Genomic DNA, 20,583 nt, shown 5'->3' with positions numbered 1-20,583 from the left:
CCAATCCTTCCCCAGTCTTATAACACATTTTCCGTCTAGCTATCCCATTTTTTCCCTCCCCTCTTTTTTCCCCTCTTCTGTTGCGGAATAATAAATACACATCACAACAATAACAAATATTCCCAAAGTGAGGAATTTTTTAGTCTTTAATACATTCTACTCATCTGAAGAGTATAAAATCACGTATGTGTCATTGTCCACAATGAAAGAGTCCAATGAACTTCAGGGTCGGATACGTAATACTTGCATTTAATATTCATTCTAAACACAATGAAGTTATTAACGTAGTTATGTATCTTTCTCTATTTTCAGGTCCTATATCATGGATTGAATGACATTTTGCAATGAATTATCAATCGAACATGACGCATTGGATTCATATCATATGGAATGATGTAGCAGGATAGTAACTACGGAAGAATGGGGAACCTATTTAATAAATTGAAAAAAATGGGGTACAAATCATTTGACAAATTTTGAAGATCTTTCATATTCCAATTTATATGTACAGTTAAATAATTTATAAACCGTCAAAATATGTACAAATTACTTCGATTTAATTGCTCCATGATTGATTGACATTTAGATTAAAGACCTAAGTATTCAAATGAATATATATTTACAAACTAAGGCGATAGAGCTGTAAAGGAGTACAGTCATGAATAAACCTTTTGTTTTATTATACTTTTGCATATGATTCACAGGCACAAAGGTTTTTCTTAAGAAATATTATTGAACTTTATTTTCTTTGGGTTTTAAGAATATTTCTATTAAACATATTGTATAGTTCTCATTATTGTAGTGTTTTCAGGCCAATTTGATGATTTTCAATGTCACATTTTGACATTTCTAGTCTTGTAAATAAAAAGTGTTATTAATTTATTGATTTTCTTCTTTTATTTCAGGATCAATACGGATTTGAATTTCCCTAGAAATTGTCTTAATAAGAATGATAATATAGTCTCATCTTCTGTTTAAATTAAATAAAACCCTTTGATTTTTGGATCTCAATGTGATAAATCTTAACAAAAGTTCATCATCACAATGAAGTAATTATAAATTAATTGATTTTATGAACGTGAAAGGTCATATCGGATTCCAATACAGTCTTATAACTCAAATGAAGATTCTAAACTACATAAAGTTAACATTCTTATTGGTTAGTATATAAACTCATCCCGAAAATTTGAGTACAAAGCCTATCATTGACGTAAATATATCTTGAGATATTGGACTGCATGTTTGTATATATATATTTAAATAGACAAATGTCCTTATTTAGATTTTCGTTCTAAATTATTTTTTAATCAACTTATTACGTATTATATACAAGAATCGGTGACCGTAGCATTCACCCTGGGAAGTTTCGCCCTCATTAGCTTTACTCCCGAGCACTTTGAGCTTGAATAGGAATACATATACGATATTGGTGACCAAAAAAATGCACAAATACCTCCCATTCTTACTGGATGGAGTTTATATATAATTCCTCTCGAATATACCTTGATAGCCAATGAAGAGAACATCTTGCTATTCGATAGAAGGGAATTTGATAAGGATTGTATATTAATTTTTGAAGCAGAAAGTGGAATTTTCGATCTGCTTAAATACAAGCATTCAAAATTTCCTTTATATTTATTTATACCGATTTTTAAACCTAGAATTATATTGAGAAGATATAGTTTTGCCAGAATATATATATGAGGGCGTAAGTTCCCATGGTGGAGATTCCTGAGTTGAAACATCCGAGAACCAAAAGATTCATCTCTTTAATCGTAAAAATTATATTTATATAAAATAAATATTTGTCAATTTCTAAGTGATCTTTTTATTTTGATAGATTTGAATGACACTTGGATCCTTACAACGCTGGTCTTTCTTGTAATATGGAATTACTTTTTTGGAGTTAGCTAGGTATGAAAGTGAACAACGACTCATTCGGACAGGGATGTTTATTTTTTTCTTCTAAATAGGAGTTTACTTATTAATAATTCAATCTATCTACAACACTTATTTCAAGTACGTAAGTACTTGAGGTCAATAACATACAAAGAAAAGAAGTAAGACTGCTACAAGAAAGGTTAAAGAAAGAAAAAACGTAATAGCTCTTACATGTATTGACATTCCAGTTTTTGTTTTTTCTTCAAGATATTATTTCTTAAATAAATTTATATTAAGAAGTGAAAATAAATACTTGTAAGTGAAGATCACTTGTGTCATATATTTTTATTTGACTTGGAATGACATTACAGCCCATATGGTTAGTTTGAACAACACCTACACACGGATTGAATGTAATCAAAATGACTCTTTTTAATAATCATACAATGAGTCTCGGTCAGAATTGGTCACTTTCAAAAGAGAAGATAGATTTTTATATTATATTATAAGTAGTAGTGTTGATTATCAACTCGATAATTCAATTGAACCTATATTGTGAAATATATTTCTGCTTGTTGAAATATTCCTTTATCGAACGATTTCTCGATAGGAATCAACCTGAACTCATCTAGTATTTGCAAAATTGTGAATATTTGATTAAGAAAGTCGTTTATTTTAATACCCATAAGAGCCTTATAACGCCAACGAGGTTAATACAACGTCAAAATCTTTGGATTTTTTAAAATTAGAATCCTTATTCATTTCTATGAACAAAAATGTCACGATTATTTTTTTTTTAAATAAGTCAAAATTGAAGATTTTGATTATAAATATAGATTTTTTATATTCAAAGTAATGGACTAACGGTGGTTCATCCTGATATTTATATTAAAAGTGAGAGAATTTCTCCATGAAGTACCTTTACAATTATATTTGTAATTTTTTAATTGAAACAATACGTTTGAAGCACTCATCACTTGATAAATTTGTATTTTATTCTGTTTAATGTTCCATTGATTATATGTTTACAATTGTATCCATAAAGTTTTTGATTCAAAAAATTGTCAAACTGTTCAAATTGAGGCAAACACGTGTAGCGTTAATTGGTTAATAAGACCAAAGTTGACAATCTTGTAATTAAGTTGGCTAAAATACTCTTTTGGTCAAGACAAATCTCTTTGCTCTTGTTTGCAAACAAATTTAAAGTTACTGATAGAAAATGAGTGACACGGGCGTACAAAATATACATACATTTTTAGAAATTGTCGGAATTAGCAATTCCCAGGACCTCTAAATTAATAATTAATTTGTCAATCCTAGTAATATGAGCATGCGTTTGACTTTAGATAAAAAACATTTATTTTTAGAGACATACTAAAGTGTCCTACTTGTAGTTACTTATAATAGATTATTACTCTTTAATCGATTTGTTTATGAGTAGGCATTAGTAATATTTTCATATGATATGTATATCGCGTATGCTTCGATGTTTGACGTGTCTCTATTGACTCAGAACTCTTTGCTTAATACATGTAGACATTTTGCTTCTAGCTTTGTAAATTATTCACAACTTGTAACACTATTTTTGTAATTGAGGGATTTCATATTTTGATGACTTTGTAATACTCAAATCCAACGTTTATTTAGTAGGAACGAAACATATTTTTGTCTAACTCCATGCAAGGAAATAATAACTTACTTTTTATACAAAGGATCAAATACACCATTTGTAAGTATTCTGTTGATTGTAGCTTAATTTGATAAATAATATGACTTGTTTATTTATGTTGACCTTATTTCTTGAGTTCAAGGAGTTTCTTATTATTTGATAAATTACCGGGGGTTTTTTTTTCACATAAAATATTTTTTTATACGTGTCTAAAAAATTGTTTGATTTTTATGTCATTCTAATGTTTCAAGTACATCCAGGAAAATTAATATTTTTTTACTGGAATATGATGATCCTCAATTCCATTTACTTCAACAATTGATGAAATAGGATCATTGAGCACTAATAGGAACTTCCCATTTGAATCAATCAAATAGTTGTCATAAGATAGATTAATACTCCATGTTATGATATCATCATTTCAGATTAAGAATATTTGTGTACTTAATACATTATTTGTTTTACTGATCATTACTTGGGTTAAGAATTATACTTCGGACATGATTGTGAAAGGTTCCCTTATAGACCTGAAGGAAAAGAGTCTTGACTTTAGAATGAAAATACGGACAAACTCCCTTTATTTAAGATACGAAAATTATTATCGTATTTTATATTTACTAATTATTATTTGTAATTATGTATTGGAGTATATAAAAAAAGTAGACATGAACTAATTAATATCATAATTCATTTATAAACGATTTCATCGAATCCAGTTGAAGTACTCAGAGAAAATTGAAATGACTTTCAAGATCAAATCAAATGTGGAAAATATGTATTCAAGTCCAAGTATCCACCTATGGCACTTAATAATTACCTAGATTCACATCCCAAGTCTTCTTATAATGTGATCTGACAACAACAAAGGCGGCTATGTTGAAAAACCAATGAAGGGCATGGGTTTTAATGTCGGATAAATTGCAAACGATATTTATGAAAGACTACCTTCTTTATACAGGTACCATGGCATTTGGGATCTGTGTCGTCGCTAGCCCCTTTTTTTATCATAAATATCTATATTAATAAAGCAAAGTTTATCTGTATTTATGAATGTATGAAAAACAGTCACAGGGTGCACTCTATATAGTGTTCTTTGATGTATATTATACAAGGTTGTGCCCTGTTCAGGTTCAGCATTTCTGTTGGTCACGTTTCTTTCATTTCAATGGTTTCGGTCTCGGGTTCTTTTTTATACAGGCTCAGTTTGGTAACAAGGACTTAAGACAAGGGAAGTCGCTAGAAAATTCTAGCCCAGGAAATGATATTTGATACAATCAGGGACATAGCTACCTTATACACAGACTGCATAGTGCCCCAAGTTCCAGCAGGGGCAACAAAAACTTGTATAAAGGGGACCTCATTTTAAAATGTAAAGTGTATGGCGGGAGTTGGTCATAGTGAAGTTTGGGAAACCCTGGGTTAAGAAATATTATAGGGTCCGACAAGCTTAGTAGCGGACCTGGATCCATAATCTACCCCACCCCTTCCCTATTGTATTTACACTGTCTGGTGTCTAAAACCAATTTTCCAGATCCATAAGAAGCCCTTAGCTATTTGAAACTCAGATACAACTGTATCACCCAGGCGACAAAAAAAAACCTTAAAAAACGCTGCAATTGTACAAAAAAAAAAGTCAGAAAATTGACTAGTTGATTGAAGCTAATTTATCAACTAAATAAGTATTTTATTTTAAAAATATATTCTATATAGGAAAAAAGGAAAAAGAATCGAGACCGATAAGCAATATATTGTGGTGTCGGTTCGACTTTGTCGGTTGAGGTTCTAGCGGTTCAAGAACGGGAACTGCTAGAACCACAAGACCGCTAAGGGCACAATCCTTATCATCAAGTATTAAAACATAAAAAAAGGGGTATAATATACAGGGACCACTGTATAAAAGGAATTAAATTTTTCTAGCGATTAGTCCAATACATATTTAAAAAGAAAAAAAAAGAAGTACTTTATATAAAATTTGAAAAAAAGGAATGTGACTTGGATAAAGTTTAGCAACGAGATAAATTACTAACTGACTCATCAAAACATTTTTTTTTTCTTTGTGAAGCTGTTAACATTATTTGTCTGTTTTCTTTTGTTGGGGGAAGAACGTTTAAGTTAATTAGCTACACGTGAGTGTGCTCTTGAAAAACGAAGAGTAAAACTAAAGATTTGTTGGGGATTTTCTTTAAATCAAGAATTGTATTTCCGTCACCACCTAACAACTCCGGGAAATCCCGGGTACTATGGCTAGTAAACCAATTAATATAAGCAATTGGTTTACTATGTTAATAAAATGATAAAAGCTAACAAACCCCTTGCTTGGGAAGTGCTTCTGAATAGATTAAATTATTAAAGAACTCATTAAGTTAGAGTCTTTTTTGCAAACTCTTTGACTACGATTTGTTTTTGACAACCAATATGTGTTACCTAGACATTCCTTTCTAATTTTACAAAAACAAATAAAGGGATAATATTATTGGTGATGATGACATAAGTTTTGAGACTTACATTTGACACAATATGACTTTTTTTTTAAATAATATGGGTCAATTTATTATTATTTTATTGTGACGGTCAATTTTGATTACATATATACGTAAAGTATAGTGATGAAAATCGTCTGTATTTTGGGCATATCAAAACAAAAGAAACTGACAATAACGTTATTATCCTAACAATTTGAAGAATGTTTTGAAGGAGAGCAGCTTAGCTGTTATGACGGTTCATTAAATCATCTACAATCAGCTGTGACGAGGGAAGAGGGGGAGAAGAAAATAAACAAGGAGATCGGCAAAAATTACTCCGATATCGACCCTCAATTCTACTCTGAGTCTAACAAGGACTCACAATGATAATTCTGCAACAAATCCTCAAGTTTACTCTCCGTCTTTTATGAAGTACAGACGAATGTTCAATCAAGTTTTGAATGTAATTGAATTTAATATGAATGGAAGTTCACTACTCAAGAGTTAACACGTTGCATGTGAGGTGCCCACAAGTGGCTCACTGCCGCGTCAAATACAGAGCAGGAGATCCACAGATAGGTCATTTCAGAGATTTTAAGTAACTTCAAAAAACATTTTGTTTTGCGTTGACGGGGCACAAATATTAAAAGTTTATTTTAAAAAAATAAAAGAAAACAGGTTGTTAGAGAGCTTCCCACTGCCTTGTTCGTTAATCACTTAAATAAAATTTCATTTAGCCTTCTGAAAGAAGGCATGCATATTTTGACGAAGAGGTTTGAATTCAAGAAAATTTATTTATATTATAAATATTTATTCGTGTGGTATTTCTGAAACACTACATTTAGTTAATTTAATCCTCTCATTGTGAAAGGTCATTGACCCCTCATATATGTAGAACTTATGTTATGGGGTGGTTATATCATGTTTTTTTAAGGATGGTAGAAGGTTACACATATATGCTCCTGATTCCTGCCACTGTACAGCCCATTTTTACTCAAATTAAACAAAAATCTCAAAATAACAAGATGCAAGATATCTCAGGGTTTCACATCAGACTTCCCAGAGAATTGTCAAAAAGGTAGGTGGAAAGAGCCTTGTGAGGGTGGAGAATCCACTTTTGACACCAGTAATGAAAGAAACCATCTCCTCCGTTGCGTGACTCTTTTGAATGAGTCTTTTGAGTTCTTTTGAAATATTTTTTGCCACTTTTGGCCTCTTTACACCTATGATGCCAATCCCCTCGCCTACAACTTTTGGGTAGATGTCGAGGGGAAGGCTGTATTGACCATCATCCAAACAACGAGGCCCTCACGGATAATGTAATCTAACACTGATACACAACGATGAGGACTACATCTGCAGTGGGTTCTATGCCTCCCGCCACCGCCTGGAAGCCATCATTGCCACTAAAGTCAGTTACATTAATGATTCCAAGAGCTCAGACACACATCTATTTATAGTATTAATTTTGTTGAAATTCTATTGTTAATTAATAAATTATTTCGTGTTTCAGTTTAAAATTTCAAGTCAACCCAAACACTTTTTAGGTTGCAACTACAAAAAACGCTCCGTCTTTCATTGTCATATTATTTTCATCCATGGTCCTCACCATAGAGATAAAATAATATTTTTTTATCTCTATGGTCTTCACATATCCTTTGTATCCACCCATGTATTATCTCGTCTTATTAGTGTTTACGTTATTCTACAAGCTCTTTTCAGATATTACGTTTAAATTTACATATTATATCTTATAATAATATGTATTTTTATGTAAATAAGCTCATGTGAGGCCAATTATGAATAATAAAACGTAAAATGTTAGATAGCTAGGAATAAACAAGCAAACCAAGAAAAAAATGGCTAAATCTAGCAGTTTACATATATTAAATAGTCATGATTTCAGATTTGAGAGAGAATAAATATAGTTATTGTCAGTAAATGGTTCGAAATGTCACAACAGCTCAATATAGTTCAAGATAGAATCAAGATCATAACTCATAACCGCAGATATGTGTTTTGGGCATGTTAAAAAATAACTGACAATTTGAATAATGTTATGGAGGAGAGCCGCTTAGCATGTCATGACGTTTCATTAGATCAGTTATGACGTGGTGGGAGGAGGCAATGGACATAAACAAGGACATTTTCTAGAATTACTTCGACGAGAACTTACAAATATAACTCTGAAGCAAATCCTTAAGGTTACTCTCTGTCTTTAAAGCACGCACACACGAATATTTAATACCGTTTGGAATATAATTGAATATTGTGGAAAATGAAGTTCATTATTCAGGAGTTGAACGGTAAAGACAACAGCTGAGGAAAAGTGTATTCATTCTTCAGATTACCAAATCAAAAAAACAACAACAAAAACGGGCAATATCGCATTGATATTCTTAACAAATCAAGAAAAAAAAAAACTTCCTAATTGCCTAAATTAAAACCGGTACTTTCCCCTTAAACTATTTTGCTTTAGAACATTTCGTCTTAGACTATTTTCCATAGGACATATTTCCACGACAAAATTACCGTAGTGTTATTGTGGTAGTTCTGAGTTATTGAAGGAAATGTGATTTTGTAGAAGCCTTTAAAAGTTTTTATTATCTTGTTAAGTGCTTTAAGTACCTATGTCTATTACTCACATTTAAGGATATGTTACCAGATTTTGAAGTATCAATATTCTACGGTAATATTGGATCCTTCTGTCATAGTCATTTGCCATTGACTATGAAGTTGATTCCTTTTAATATGCTAATTAATCAGTAATTAGAGGTTTCTGAACATTAATTTTATGTTTAATATATGTAGCATTGTTGACTTTATTCACCCAAATATATAACTCAATTTCATCAAAAATGTTACTTGGATCAAGAACATTTAAAAGGAGGACAGTGAAGTTCTTCAAGTTTTGAAAAGTACATGGTTATCATGTGTTGCAAAATTGTGATATAACCCCACTCTGGAAGATCAAGGAAGGATTTGAATCCCTTATATTTCACCTATTTCTAAGGATCAACATTGGGATTGTATCTAAGAAGACCAGGAAGCCTTTCTTCCACCAAATGGCCGATTGAAATAGTCATGTAAATCCTTTGAATTTTTTAGCTGGCCCGTTTTTTTTTTGGAATTGATAGTCTGAAGAATGAATTTTCTTTTCCTTTGCAGTTTTCATTATTATTTAATACCGGAGTAGTAAACATCCTTTCCTTAGTGGATTCAATTATATACGAAACCTGATTGCAACGAATCCTCAGGGCTACGCTCTGTCTTATCAGCTAACACGAATGTTCAGAGTTATAATTGCAAGTCCTACTTGGACTCGGAGTAGAATTGAGGATCGACATATGAGTAATTCTTGTCAATGTCCTTGTTTCTTTCCTTGTCACAGCTGATTGTAGATGATCTCCTCCAAAACATTACTCAAATTTTCAGAGTTAACCTGTTGATTTTCCGTTTCCTTTTTTTTTACACACGATTTTTATCACTAGATAGGAACATACTTTAGAGTCGTCACTCGAAAGAAGGATTGAACAAATTAAATTTTACTCTTTGCCTGGTGTCCAGACATTTCTTCCTAGAGGGGTATGGCATAAAACTCCCAATTATAATATATCCGTTACGATTCAAAAGGCTTCCAAGAAGAAGTTAAATATATTTTTTTAATTCAAAAATTGTATTTTTTTCTCCAAAGTCCAACTAAGAGAATTGTTGGTTGTCTTACTCTAAAATTAATCTTCAGTATTAGTTTTAAAAGTGATCTTAGTTCACTATTCTGGGAGACTCGTGATTTAATCATTTAATATTGATATGTGGTTATATGAATTCAGTAAAAAGATGGTCTGAAACCTTTGTTGGCTCCAAGTTGTATACCAAATATTTATTCAATTGAAAGTTTCCTTTTTTACTTGTGTTTGAAATTAAGTGGCCAATCAGCCAATACTAGTACATAAAACTGTTTTAATTTCAAAGTGGCTTATAGAAAATAATAGTTTTATGTAATTTTAAATTAATAAATTACTTAATGTTTCTCCATCACCTTTCTAAAAAAAATATAGGCCCCTTGCTTGGTTCATTTTGTTGTAGTAGGTCTGTATATATCGTCATTGTTTATATTTGGTTGAAATATATGTTTTCTTTGATTTTTTTAATCAAAATATGCAATCTATATTACTATAAAACACATTGAAGGTATATTTTCTATTGGAATAAAGATGAAATGATGATCTTGCCTAATATTATGCTTGTTTGTCAATCCATGAGTCTTTACCAATATGAATGATCCATCATATATGAAGGTATGTTAACAGAAAATCATCATTTTGTATATGATTGTGAAATTTTAGCAGAAAAATGGAATGATGCAAAAAATAACCTTACCTTGTTGGATATAGACGGAGTAATTGCAATTTTTCTTGGCAAAATTAAAACCTTTTATCCCTCGCAATCGTCACACTTTCCATGATTATTTGAACACTGGAAGGCGCATCAAATTTCAAAACATCGTCATAACAAACTTAACAACGCATACTTATTACTACTAAATCATTTATCTTGCAGTTGATATTAAGATCATTGCAATTCAGTATAGCATGATACAATAGAATATAGAAATACAAAGTTAGACCAGTATGTAATCGGGCTTGCTAGAATTGTCAATCTGTTGTATTGTACCGATTGCTAGGCAAGACAGGCAGATTTTGACACAACACGCAACCACTCATAGTCTATGACGTCACTATTGCTAGAATTTTCAATTTAATGTATCTTATCGACTGCTGGGCAAGAAAAACAGATTTTGACAAAACACATAACAACTCATCTACTATGACGTCAATAATAACAGCGTGGTGGAAGAAAAACATCAGTTGTACACGCGTATAACCTTGTATTTCTTTTAACCTTGCTTAATCCGACTGTGAATTTTTTTGTATTGGCACCCTCTACGTTTTTAATACACCTACATCATGTCCAATTAAAATTATTAAGGAAGATGTGATTAGCGTTTTTTCCATTGGAATCGTCGTCGCTTTTGTTTAAATTCCTTTACTAATAATACTAATTTTATCTCGGGTACGAGCACATTAAATAGATAAAAAAAAATTAATGAGTAAATTACTATACTTTTAATGCTGATGAATTATACTTAGATTTTAAGGTATTATTACATTATAGGACGGATCAGTATTATTGATCAGATGCATTCATAACATGTACCTAACTTTTTATAAAATAATATTAGCATTCAGGGAGTTGTAATATTTCGCCGCGAGACGGCACCACTCTATGTCGCTTTGTTTAAAAACTCATATAAGTTAACAACGCTAATGTCCCATTCTCAAAAATTATGGAATAACAGGGGGGATGAATTTGGGGGGGAGGGGAGGGGGGAAATTTGTGCAAAAGAATTGAAGGCAATAATCGAATTTATCTATGAGTACAGAATCCAAAACTGATCTCAGTTTTTCTCCTAATTTTGAACTATCTGGGATTATAATAATTCGGGACTATTATAGTTTACAGTCATTTCTTACCCTTAAAACAATCCCCAATCATAGATAAATTCGACAATTGTCTTCAATTCATTTGTACAAAATGAGTTCCCCTGTGTAATCCCTATATAGTTGGAAAGAATTGACATATAATTGGCTAAGTACCAAGAGATTTTGGGCCCTTTTACTTGTTTTTTTTTTTTAAAGGAAGGTTGCGTGATACAATAAACAATTAACAAACAAATTACACTCATCATCCAAATGGAATTTTTTAGAGGGGAGTTTCAGACATCATGAGTTGTTCATGACAGTTTTGTAATGAAACGTAACAATTAATAGCAAATAACATTATCTATTGACGATTATTGAACTATTTAATCGGGGTTATCTTTTCACATTGTGTGTATTACAACACGTAACAACAACAAGAGGAGAGAGAAAAATCGATAGATGATATGTATTATTGTTAAAGGCTTGCTAGCTGTTCAGCAGTCATGTTATGTGTTACTTGTATGAATAAACGTTTGTATGAATAAGTACAAATATCTTTGTTCTCTTTGGCGGTCCTTTCCTTGTAGCAGTAGCAGAGGCTTGGGGTAGCAAGCGTCCAGAATGTAGCATAATCATGACACACAACCGTTTTTACTATAGTGATGTTACAACGAGCAAAGCTCGTTAAATGGTACTCGAGTTTTATTAATTATACAAAAAAATACAACAATAACTCGAGCCGAGTTATTGTACCTATTGTACTGTACCTAAAAGGCGAGTATTTACTTTGAACTACTCAAAACTTGGGATTTCTTCATCAACTAACATCCTTTATCTGTGAAATTGAGTATTAATAGGTCGATTTTTGTTGGAGTATCCAGGGGCATCCGCAGGATTTTATGGGGGGGGGGAAGCTTGATATTTAAAACTTTTTTTGAAAAAAAAATTAAATTTTTGAAAAAAAGTTTGAAAATATTAATTTTTGTTCGAAAAAAAGTTACAAAATCCAGTTATTTACAAATTATTAGATTTTTTGTGAAAAAAAAATCAAAAAACCATAGTTATTCTCAACAAATTAAACTTTTGGAAAAAAAATCAAAAAAATCGTAGCTATTCACAAAAAAATTAATTTCATAGAAAAAAATTTCAAATATGAATTTTTTAAGGAGAAAAATTTTAAAATCCATAGCTATTCAGAGAAAATTAAATTCTTTGAAAAATTATATTTCAAACATTAAATTTTCCAGACCGCCCCTTGCGGACGGCCCTGGTATCGGACAAAGAGGTCAAGACCAATGAAATCTTACTCCACAAAATCCACGAACAACGTTACAGACAATAAGGAAGGGTCCATAGGGCAATAAGGCGTAGTTTTACTATGCCCATTGCTCCATCAAAAATCGACCTATATTTAAGCCCAAAGGCAGCACTTTGGAGAAGGTTGTTGATTGTTGTGTCATGTGATCTCTTAGGCCCCGTTCATACGAGTAAAAAATATACTTAATCTGATTATTACTTTATCTCCATAAAGTAATAATCAGATTATGGGTTTTTAAAATCAATTTTTCCTCCCAAAAAATGAATTTGTAAATAATAAATATTACAGTTTAAAAACCTTTATGTATCTATAATTCAATTATATTATTAATCATCAGATCCCTCTAAAAATATATAGGTTATAATCCGACCATAGTAAAAAATTGACATTTTCATTATTTATATAAACTGTTGAATTACGCCGATTCAAATAAGTTAAACCTACTTTTATGTCAATTTGCAGAACACTAATTACAAAAATAATATTTAAAAGAAAAGTTTTCAATAGTCGTTGAAACAATATGATTTATTGACTAATAATTTTGTAAGCGAGGAAAAAGTGTTAGAGGAGTTACGAGTATAGCTCGTAGATACTCAAGTTGTTGTTTTTTTTAACTTGAAAATACTCCAGCAGCAAAATTCAGCTCGCGGCACATCACTAGTTTTTAGACACATGAAACATTGCGTAATTTGAGAAATACTTTGATTCAACGCGCCAAAATGATTCCTTTTTTCATTTGAAAAAAAGGGGAAAAGAAACGGTTTCTCTGACGTCATAAATTCCACCCGTATTGAAGGAAACCCATTTTTTGGGACTCAAATATGATAGCTTTATAAATAAAATGGACTAATTTCCAATAAATCTTGATGAAACTTTAACAAATGGTTTTATGAATAAAAAGAAAGACTTAACCCTAGCATTGAATCCCGGTGATAGACAGTCATATTTGAATATAATCAAAGTAATATATAGTAAAAATCCACTAAAAATGGCTATATTTATACATTTTTTTGACCGATTAGCAAGAAAAAAAGATGGATAATTTAAAAAAATAATCTTATTCTTTCCATTGAAATAATTAATTTTGAACTGCAATATGGAAATAAGATTGTATAACGATGTAACATATTTTGAATAGATATTAGAGTCAAATATATAATAAAACTTGGTTGTTAAGGCACCAACAATACTGACGTCAAGTAAAAACGCTCTGCACTAACATTTTCTTCAAAAGTCGTCCATGATGAATAATTTATAAACAATATTTATTCTGTAATTAGGGTGGCCATATTTTGATACTTAATTAATAGTTCTTGTTCTAAATTAAACTTATTTTTTTATAGTTTTCTTTATTATATTTATTTAATTTCTATTCCCAAGATCAACCATGGGATTCTGCATTTTCATTAACGGACGGTCCACTGAAATCTGAACACTTTCTAATTCAATAATTAATAAAGTTTGAGAGATTGAAATTAATTTTATATTTCGATATATCAAAACATAAACAATTAGTTACAAAATAAAACAAAACATGAGCTCTGTAGCTTACGTACAAGTCGAGAAAATGATACTTGAACGGGATTGAGGAACTTCTATTCGCGCACTCCAAGGACTTGCGCGTCTCCAAGACCACCGTCTAAGACGTCAACAAGTCCAAAACGTTGGAGAGGAAGAAGGGCTCTGTCAAAAAGTCCAAACTGGACACGGATGAGTTAAAAACAGCCTAGGCCAATCCTCTCAAGGTTTCACACCCACTGTCCAGAGAGATATCAAAACTAGTTTGTGATAAATTAATTTTAATACAAGTTCTTCTGTGGTATTGCTACAAAAGGTTACCAGACTAGGGTTAAAACTCTCTGGGAAAAAATAAAGAACACCTCATTGCCAGGGTTCGGATAGATGCTTTTTTTCTTTTAAATACGGGACAATACCGTTTTTCAAGGGACGGTTGGGCAACCCTATACCCGATCCCTGCTATAAATTATTAATTTTGAACAGAAATGTTATTTATGTTTGACCTAAAACTTGTTTATCTAATGAGAGTAATCCTATGACACAACAAAGAAAAACTATTCATTTCCTGGATTCGATTATCAAGGAAGTACATAGAATATACATGTGCATGGAAGGTTGCATCCGTTTAACACAATACTACAACACTATCCATTAACTGGCTAAAGATTACACCATTTTTAATGCTTTGTGCATCAGCTATGTTAGTAGTACAGGTTGTAACTCGTACAAAATAAAAAATCGCATGACTGAACATTTTAAACTAGCGGTTCTGAACCTTTTTACCTCCAAAAAATGCGATGATTATTTGTTTAAAATGAATAATCCTACTGATAATAAGGATTATGTAATATTTGAATATTTTTGAGAATGTCAAAAAATTTAATGGTGTAATTCTTAACTTTTTTGAGGGAAATTATTAATTGATAAGTATATTATGTGGTTCAAAGTAATTTTAATAGATCAAAATGAAATAATACAGGGCCGTCCGCAGGGTTATATATATATTTTTTTTTTGAGGGGGCTTGTTTTTTGGATTTTTTTTCTAAAAAAATATATTAATTTAAAAAAATAATAATACAAAAATTCACAGTTATAATGAAAAAAAATTATTCTTTGAATAAAATTTATAAATTCCAACCCTGTTTAAAAAAAAAAAAGTTGGGAAAAAAATTCACAGCTGTTCTCAAAAAATTAATTTTTTTGAAAAAAAATCCACAGCTATTCACATTAACTCAATTTTTGACAAATGATTTTAATAACTAAATTAAATTTCAAATATTATATTTAAAAAAATAGTAAAAAGCAAAAATTTCCTTATTTTTTTGGGGTGGCGAGCTACAGCCCCCCCAATGGACCCCCTGTAGACGCCTCTGTAATATCATCATTTAATCCTTGGTAATTAAAATAACTCATGTTGTGATTGAATTAAGTTGTTATAAGACGTACAAATTGTAATCTTCTTCAAGAACATACAATATTGTTCCCACGTTGAAGAACCACTGTTCTCAAGTAATAAATGATGTTATGATTGAAACCTATTGGATTTTCGAAATATAATTTAGTAATATATATATTCGTTTTTCCAAATGTTGATTCAACTAATTTTATTCACTCTACGACAAGTTTGAAAATTAAAACTGGAACGGCCAAAGTGTCAAAACCTTACAAAATTATGAAGGTTTCAATAACTTTAATGTTTATTATTAACTCAATCATTTGTCGTTCTAGTGTTAACCGATCCATATTTCGAATAATTATGGTATAACTTAATTGATTACAGAAATGTGTAAGAACATTTCCATACAGTTCGGGGATTTCTTAATATTTAAATTCATAAAATGACCTGCTTTATCACGAACAACCAGTTGAAAATTGATAGTTAAGAGTGAATCGTTACATCTTGCGCAACATATCTTAATCATGAGAGACTGTTATGGCTTGTCTATCTTCCGACATGGAAAAATATCCACCAACGTCTTAAATGGATTCTACTAATTAAAAAATGGTTATAAATACTAAGTCAAAAGACTTCCTACATATCCAATGAATAACATCAAGCATAGCTTGAAAGGAGCTCCATCCAGCATTCACATCATGATAAGACTATAGAATGACAAAATTCGAATGGCTACTAACAGAATATGTAATATATACTTATCGCAGAACTTCGGTAAAAACTGCAAGTCCCAAGAAATTTCAGTCGGAATCATAATTTTAAAAAGTATGATAACATATCAGACGTTTAATATTTTCTGCAATTAGCACCACCACTGTCTGAAATCCTTACAAATGCAACTACGTATAGATTTCAATTATTTGATTTTGCAACGATGCAAAACATGACTTATCTCTACTAATAAATCTATATAGACAAATTGACCCTCTTCAAAAGTATAACACAGCAACAGAGGAAACACACATTATATGGTCACTTGTAACTCTAAGTCAACATAAGAAGACGATTAGTCACTGCCCCCTTCCTACTAGCACTTAAGGAAACTCTTCTACTTCTAATAAGTGCAACTTGTTCCACAAGCGAAGTATTTATACGATTGTGTTCTTACAACAAAATAGCACGCGCCAATCCCTACACTAACATGCAACAACTTGACTTAACGAATTATGACTCTCCTCCTCTAGTATTTATTGATTGCAACAAGTACTCAATAGAATGGCAGATTATCTTCAGGGTTGATTCTGGTTAAGTACCCATTTAAAATAACTCCTTCACCACATCCCATTAAACCAAAAACTACTAGCGCATATAGTTTGATGAATTCATTAAGTCGAGTTTTTTATTTGATTAGACTTCACTCATAAATTAACAGAAAAAGGCAATCGGTCTTTTGGCATTGTTTTAATAATTTTAAATTCACTTTACTTAAGATGGTTAGCAAGGTGAGAGTATTTTTAATGAAATAAAAAAATAGAAATTATAATATAGTTAAAAAGAGAAGAAGGAAAAGAAAGATTAAGACCTCAAGGAACAGTTCATCAGTTTTTAATGCGCAAGCACATTAAAACAATTTTTAAGAGGAAAAAATTGTCATGATCTAAATTTATTAACTATATTATTGATGGACTGAACCCGTTTTTGAGCTACTAAAAACAAATCCTTAATTATGGAAACATAAAGGAATTTACATGTAATTATTTTCTTAATATTTTTTTTAAACTAAAAAAAATAAAAAAAAGCGTTGTTCGATCTTGTCAAGTAAAATTTGTTTTGTATGATTAGTTTATTCAACCTCAGCTTCTCCCTCCTCGTCGAAGTATTCATCATCATCAACGGAAGCTTCTTGGTATTGTTGATATTCAGAAACCAAATCTAAAGGGGAAAAATATGTTGATAAAACAACTGTTGCAATGAAATAGATAGTAAGCAACAACTCACCGTTCATGTTGCTCTCAGCTTCTGTGAATTCCATCTCGTCCATGCCCTCACCAGTGTACCAATGCAAGAAAGCTTTTCTTCTGAACATGGCGGTGAATTGTTCTGAGATTCTCTTAAAGAGCTCTTGGATGGCAGTGGAGTTGCCAATGAAGGTGGAAGCCATCTTCAAACCTCTAGGAGGAATGTCACAGACAGCGGTTTTGACGTTATTGGGGATCCATTCGACGAAGTAACTATAAGGAAAATAGTAATAATAATTAGAGATTCAGAATAGAAAGTGAGAGATGTGTACCTTGAGTTTTTGTTCTGTACATTCAACATTTGTTCGTCAACCTCCTTCATTGACATGCGTCCTCTGAAGACAGCTGCGACGGTAAGGTATCTTCCGTGTCTGGGGTCGCAGGCAGCCATCATGTTCTTGGCATCGAACATTTGTTGGGTAAGTTCAGGAACTGTGAGAGCTCTATATTGTTGGGATCCACGAGCAGTTAAGGGAGCAAATCCGGGCATGAAGAAATGTAAACGTGGGAAGGGAACCATGTTGACAGCCAACTTACGGAGATCAGCATTGAGTTGACCGGGGAATCTGAGACAGGTGGTGACACCAGACATGGTAAGGGAGACCAAATGGTTCAAATCACCATAGGTGGGGTTGGTCAACTTCAAGGTTCTGAAGCAAATGTCATAAAGGGCCTCATTATCAATGCAGTATGTTTCATCTGTGTTTTCAACTAATTGATGGACTGAGAGGGTTGCATTGTAGGGCTCCACAACGGTGTCTGATACTTTGGGGGAAGGAACAACGGAGTATGTGTTCATGATACGGTCGGGATACTCTTCACGGATCTTGGAAATGAGTAAAGTTCCCATACCGGAGCCAGTTCCACCACCCAAGGAATGGGTCAGTTGGAAGCCTTGTAAACAGTCACAGGATTCGGCTTCCTTTCTCACAACATCCAAAACAGAGTCTACTAATTCAGCACCTTCTGTATAATGCCCCTTAGCCCAATTGTTTCCGGCACCAGATTGACCAAAGACAAAGTTGTCAGGTCTGAAGATTTGACCGTAGGGTCCAGATCGGACAGAGTCCATGGTTCCTGGCTCCAAATCAATCAGAATGGCGCGGGGCACATATTTTGAGTTTCCGGCTTCATTATAGTAGACGTCGATACGCTCCAATTGTAAATCTGTGGTGCCAGCATATTGGCCATTGGGGTCAATTCCATGTTCGTCGGAGATGATTTCCCAGAACTAGCAGGGGTAAATAATTAAGAGTTGTTATTACAAAGATCATGAGATTGGAAGGTATGAATCAACCACACCCACTACTAGCCTCTCATTTAACATCCCCTGCTCTTTGCATGTAGTTAACTTTCCTCCCTCTCACTCACCCACTCACTCATTTATCATTCACTTCCCTCCTTTCCCCCCTCCACCTCTTGCTCATTGCTTTAAGCCATCACACCCATTTCAAAGAAACATATGCGTCCAAGATCAATTCATCCCCTTTTCAAAAGAAAGAAAGAAATCAAGGAAGGAAGTCCCTTTTGTTCCCTTGAAGAAATGAGTCATTCGACCTCCAAATAGAGAGCGGCATCATTAAGTGCGCTCATGATATTAAATATTTGCGGCTTCATCTCTTTTTCCCTATAGCCCCCCCCTTCCTCTTTTGACTCACAAACTACTTCCTACTCCTCCGAACACCATGACTCACTCTCACATCTCAAGTCATTTTCTATTCATCCATTTTAAATTCCTATAATATAACACCCCAGGTAATGACTACTCGCTACATTTAGGCCTCAGTTTCTCTTTTTACCTAACGGTTCACCCCTTCTATTCAGTAGTTTTTCATCTTCCTCCTCATACCACTTTCTAATGCACCTCGCACATTCCACCCGAACCATCTTTTCAAATACGATTATTTTATCGTGAGATAAAATAATCATGATGGAATATTATTCATCATGGAGGATCGAGGGCGACGCCCTCCTTACTTTTAACCACCCAATCCCCATCCTACGCCTGAACCAATCAGATTTAACAGAAATTCGTTTGAAAAAAAGAGCGCCAAAAAAAAAAAAAAAAAAAAATTAACGAACATTGTTCAAATGAAGAAGGGAGGGAAAAAACAAAATGGCGCAGGACTAACGAACACCACCACTTTTTTTACTAATCCTATTCAAAAAATGTGTAGAAGTCGAGAAGGCTTACTTTAGCTCCAATTTGGTTTCCGCATTGACCGGCTTGAATGTGAACGATTTCTCTCATGATCGATGTGTTTGTGATAAAAGTATACAAGTAATGGAATAGAATAAAAGTTTATAATAAACTTTGTTTAATAATTGATGGATGTTGCTTGTTCCTTTGGGTACAACAGACTGCTTTAACCAAAGAACTTCGTGTATAAAAGGAAAAAATCAACCGGAGAAAGGGAAGAATCAAAGCCGGTTAGGCCAAGGCAGCCAATTCACCTACATCTCTACGTCCCACGCCTTATTACTTCATAAACGACCCAGTTTAACGCTCTCTCTTTTTATTTTTCACTCTCCTGCTAGATCCCTCCGCGTGAAAAATTGTATACGCGCTTCTTCTTCTTCTTCTTTTCCTCTCTCTCCCTCCCTCCCTCTTCTTCTTTTCTCCGTCTCTCTTTTGTCCTCCTCATCATTCCCTCGCTCGCTCGCTCCTTCTTTTTGCTTCGCTTCTTACTTCATACTTAATGCATAATATATACACAATTCTATGCCTACATGATAATATGAAATGAATGTCACCTTTCCTACAATATGTATTATTAATTTATAGCTATCTTTAGGGCTACATAGGGGACCATCTAAGGGTTCTTTTGTTGTTTAAGT

At 32.5% G+C, this 20,583-nt stretch overlaps 1 protein-coding gene and 1 long non-coding RNA gene across 3 annotated transcripts; one reads left to right on the top strand and one right to left on the bottom strand.

Annotated features, from left to right (window-relative positions):
- Positions 1 to 910: 910 nt before the first annotated feature.
- On the top strand, positions 911 to 2,205 carry LOC121116087 (uncharacterized). Of its 2 annotated transcripts, XR_011779869.1 has the most exons (4): positions 911 to 1,049; positions 1,108 to 1,210; positions 1,841 to 1,914; positions 1,974 to 2,205. It is a non-coding gene; the product is annotated as an uncharacterized lncRNA (long non-coding RNA). The 2 variants fall into 2 exon arrangements; XR_011779868.1 differs by lacking the exon at positions 911 to 1,049 and having other exon boundaries at positions 1,071 to 1,210.
- Positions 2,206 to 17,096: 14,891 nt separating this feature from the next.
- LOC121116086 (tubulin beta-1 chain) lies at positions 17,097 to 20,352 on the bottom strand. Its single transcript, XM_040710304.2, has 4 exons — positions 19,940 to 20,352; positions 18,018 to 18,976; positions 17,726 to 17,958; positions 17,097 to 17,659 (listed from the first exon to the last, which is right to left on the bottom strand). The coding sequence occupies exons 1-4, from the start codon at positions 19,994 to 19,996 to the stop codon at positions 17,571 to 17,573; spliced, it is 1,338 nt and encodes a 445-aa protein (XP_040566238.1). The 5' UTR covers positions 19,997 to 20,352; the 3' UTR covers positions 17,097 to 17,570.
- Positions 20,353 to 20,583: the final 231 nt, after the last annotated feature.

This window comes from Lepeophtheirus salmonis, chromosome 4 (assembly GCF_016086655.4).
Source record: "Lepeophtheirus salmonis chromosome 4, UVic_Lsal_1.4, whole genome shotgun sequence".
Classification (NCBI taxonomy): Eukaryota; Metazoa; Arthropoda; class Copepoda; order Siphonostomatoida; family Caligidae; genus Lepeophtheirus; species Lepeophtheirus salmonis.
This window is presented reverse-complemented; position numbering and strand designations above follow the sequence as displayed.

What these genes read in the sequence shown, in the direction of transcription:
- LOC121116086 (XM_040710304.2), bottom strand. Translation starts at nt 19,996, where the DNA reads ATGAGAGAAATCGTTCACATTCAAGCCGGTCAATGCGGAAACCAAATT. An exon ending in GAAACCAAATTGGAGCTAAA is followed by an intron (nt 18,977 to 19,939) that starts GTAAGCCTTCTC and finishes TACCCCTGCTAG; the next exon opens with TTCTGGGAAATCATCTCCGA. An exon ending in GTACAGAACAAAAACTCAAG is followed by an intron (nt 17,959 to 18,017) that starts GTACACATCTCT and finishes TTTTCCTTATAG; the next exon opens with TTACTTCGTCGAATGGATCC.